General features: G+C 34.2%; 1 protein-coding gene across 1 annotated transcript; it reads left to right on the plus strand.

Moving 5' to 3' along the window:
* The first annotated feature begins 352 nt into the window (after positions 1–352).
* LOC110273748 (uncharacterized) lies at positions 353–2,558 on the plus strand. Its single transcript, XM_052251558.1, has 3 exons — positions 353–1,794; positions 1,906–2,154; positions 2,258–2,558. The coding sequence occupies exons 1-3, from the start codon at positions 353–355 to the stop codon at positions 2,556–2,558; spliced, it is 1,992 nt and encodes a 663-aa protein (XP_052107518.1).
* Positions 2,559–3,622: the final 1,064 nt, after the last annotated feature.

A 3,622-nucleotide genomic window follows, 5' to 3' on the forward strand; every position in this document is an offset into this window, starting at 1 on the left:
TGCAACAAACATAAAAATAAGATTTTCTTAACTCCGGATGAGGTTTCATTAGATTTATATAAATGTGGTTTCATGCCAAGATACTGGTGTTGGGATTCACATGGAGAGAGTCCTTTGCCCTTGAATTTAGATTAAGATAATAATTAAGAAGGTGCATGTTCTTCTCCGCATGCTAATGTGCCAATAAGAAATACGTATGAATCTATGGTGGTTGATGCTGCTGGACCAGAATTTATGAGTCAATTTGAAGAAAACATGGAAGAGCCTCCGAATGCAGAAGCTAAAAAATTTTATGATTTATTACAGTCTGCTCAGCGCCTATTATTTATGTGTTAGTCATTCAGAATTATCAATGGCAGTTAAAATGTTGAGTATAAAAGCTAAAGGGAATGTATCTCAACAAATCTTTGATGATTTCGTGAAAGCTATGAAAGAAGTGATTCCTAAGGATAATTTACTTGTCTCTAATTTTTATGAAGCAAAGAAGCTAGTATCGAAACTTGGCATGGAAAGCAATAAAATTGATTGTTGCATTAATGGTTGTATGCTGTATTATAAGGAGGATGATATACCAAGAAAAGAATGTAAATTTTGTCATTCTCCAAGGTACAAAATAGGTAAAAAGGGTAAACAAGTTTCTTTGAAACGAATGCACTATTTACCACTTATACCTCGTTTAAGAAGACTTTATGCTTCAATGAACACAGCATCTCACATGCGATGGCATTTTGATCACGAGTTTAAAGGAGTTCTTGAGCATCCATTGGATTCAAAAGCATGGAAGTATTTTGATAGAAAACATCCACAATTTTCTCAAGAACCACGCAATGTCAGACTAGGATTACGTGCTGATGGATTCACCCCTTTTGGTCAATCTGGTAAACAATATTCATGTTGGCCAATAATTGTCACTCCGTATAACCTGCCTCCTTCTATGTGCATGAAAACTCCTTACATGTTTTTATCCATGATTATCCCTGGTCCTCGTAATCCCAAAACCGGATTGATGTATACCTGCAGCCCTTGTATTCCCAAAATCAGGATTGATGTATACCTGCAGCCCTTGATTGATGAGCTAAAACTACTATGGGAAGATGGCGTTTTAACTTATGATATTCATTCCAAGTCAAATTTTGTAATGCGAGCTGCATTGTTGTGGACTATTAATGATTTTCCTGCATATGGAATGTTGTCTGGATGGATGACAGCAGGCAGGCTAGCATGCCCATACTGTATGGAACGAACCAAGGCATTCCAATTAAAAAATGGGGGAAAGCCATCATGGTTTGACTGCCACAGACAATTCTTGCCAAATAATCACATGTTTAGAAGAAACAAGGATGCATTCTATAAGAATAGAATTGACAGATCAGAACCTCCATCAAGATTGACTGGAGAGCAAATATGGTATATAGTTCAAAATTATGATAAGATAAGTGATGTTGAGCAACTTGAGATAGAAGGATATGGAAGTACGCATAATTGGACCAAAAGAAGCATATTTTGGGATTTGCCTTATTGGCGTCATAATTTAATCCGTCATAACCTTGATGTAATGCATATTGAGAAGAACGTATTTGATAATATATTCAATACTGTCATGGACATCAAAGAGAAGACTAAAGATAATGCAAAGGCTAGAATGAATCTGTCATTATACTGCAAGCGAAAAAATTTAGAACTGCCAAACCAAAGTGGAGGTAAAATTATAAAACCTAAAGCAAACTACACATTTACCCTCCAGCAAAAGAGGGCAATATGTGAATGGGTGAAAGAGTTAAGGATGCCTGATGGGTATGTTTCAAATTTAGGGAGATGTGTTGACATGAAGGAGGGCAAGTTATATGGAATGAAAAGTCATGATTGTCATATATTTATGTAACGTTTACTGCCAATTGCTTTTAGTTCATTGCCAGAGCAGATATGGAAGCCAATAACAAAGTTAAGTCAATTCTTTCGAGATTTGTGCTCAACATCGTTACGAGAAGATGTTCTAAATAAGCTAGAAGAAAATATTCCAATTATGCTATGCAAGCTAGAACGTATTTTTTCTCCTGGATTTTTTGACTCAATGGAACATCTACCTATTCATTTGCCATTTGAAGCATTGCTTGGTGGTCCTGTGCAATATAGATGGATGTATCCTTTTGAGAGGTACCTTATTCACACCTCTATATTTACTCTCAAATTTCTTTTTACTGTTTTATTAAGTCAACTATTTGTTATTTGATTTTTGTTATGAATTTTTTCATGATAGGTTTCTCCATCATCTTAAGAAAAAGGTCAAGAACAAAGCACATGTTGAAGGATCTATCGTTGAATCATACCTAATTGAGGAGATTTCTTACTTTTGTGAGTACTATTTTAACCAAACTAGCATCGACGCAAAGCAAAATGATGAAGGTGATGATTCAATTCAGCAAAATTTGTCTATTTTTAATTTGCTTGGTTGTTTTGCTGGTGAATGCAAAACTCGTTATTTAGATGACAAAGAATTCAGTGCAGCCATGAATCATATACTAATAAACTGTGATGAAATTAAGCCATATATTGAGTGAGTATTTATCTTCCTATATATATTCTTACTATTAATAATATTTTCTTATATTAATAATTTTAATTTATTTAAAATTCATGTACTATAGGATCTTTGTGGATTTCATACGCCAAGATCATATTACTTTAAGTGATGAATAAGTTGATCAATTTATTGAAGCGGAGTTTGCAAAATGGTTTAAAAATTATGTAAGTCAACATGATATGATAGTCTTATTGTACACACAATTTTTGGTAGATGACATATTATATTCTAACTTATTGGTTCTTATTTAATACAGGTTCATGATCCTTTAAATAATGTGACAGATTCGAATATTCATTCCTTGGCATGGGGTCCTTTGAGAATTGTTAAATGTTGGCCTATCTACAAAGTCAATGGTTTCAAGTTTCACACAAGATCTCACTCAAGTGGAAAGTCAACTCAAAATTATGGAATGTGTCAAAGGCACAGGTTATGGTGAATATGAAAATGATTTCTATGGCCAGCTTAATGAAATTATTCAAGTTGAGTATACTGGGCTACCACTAAAAAGAGTTATACTATTTAAATGTGAATGGTTTGATCCCACAATTGGCAAAGGAACAAAGGTAAACAAAGAGTATGGAATCATACATATTCGAAAGAATCGACGACATGGTAAATATGATCCGTTTATCATTGCACATAAAGCAATTCAAGTATATTTTGCACCTCATCCAATGAGCAACACCAAAGAAAAAGTAGAATGGTGGTTTGTATTCAAGACTAAAGCAAGAGGTGAGATTGAGATTAAAACAACGGAGGATTTTGCATATCAAGAAGATGGCACAAATCAATTTAACAATCATATCTCAAATGATATTGACATTACTGTTGATTTACTGGATACCAATAGTACAAGATAAGAAGAAGAAGAAGAAGAAGAAGAAGAAGAAGAAGAAGAAGAAGAAGAAGAAGAAGAAGAAGAAGATGATGATGATGATGATGATGATGATGATGATGATGATGAGCCACTTGGGGATGAAGACGAAGATATGGATGAGGATGAGAATGAAGACGAGGACGACGACGAGAACAATGAGG

This window comes from Arachis duranensis, chromosome 7 (genome assembly GCF_000817695.3).
Source record: "Arachis duranensis cultivar V14167 chromosome 7, aradu.V14167.gnm2.J7QH, whole genome shotgun sequence".
In the NCBI taxonomy this organism is placed as follows: Eukaryota; Viridiplantae; Streptophyta; class Magnoliopsida; order Fabales; family Fabaceae; genus Arachis; species Arachis duranensis.

What these genes read in the sequence shown, in the direction of transcription:
- LOC110273748 (XM_052251558.1), top strand. Translation starts at nt 353, where the DNA reads ATGGCAGTTAAAATGTTGAGTATAAAAGCTAAAGGGAATGTATCTCAA. An exon ending in GAGTTAAGGATGCCTGATGG is followed by an intron (nt 1,795 to 1,905) that starts GTATGTTTCAAA and finishes AATTGCTTTTAG; the next exon opens with TTCATTGCCAGAGCAGATAT. An exon ending in TGGATGTATCCTTTTGAGAG is followed by an intron (nt 2,155 to 2,257) that starts GTACCTTATTCA and finishes TTTTCATGATAG; the next exon opens with GTTTCTCCATCATCTTAAGA.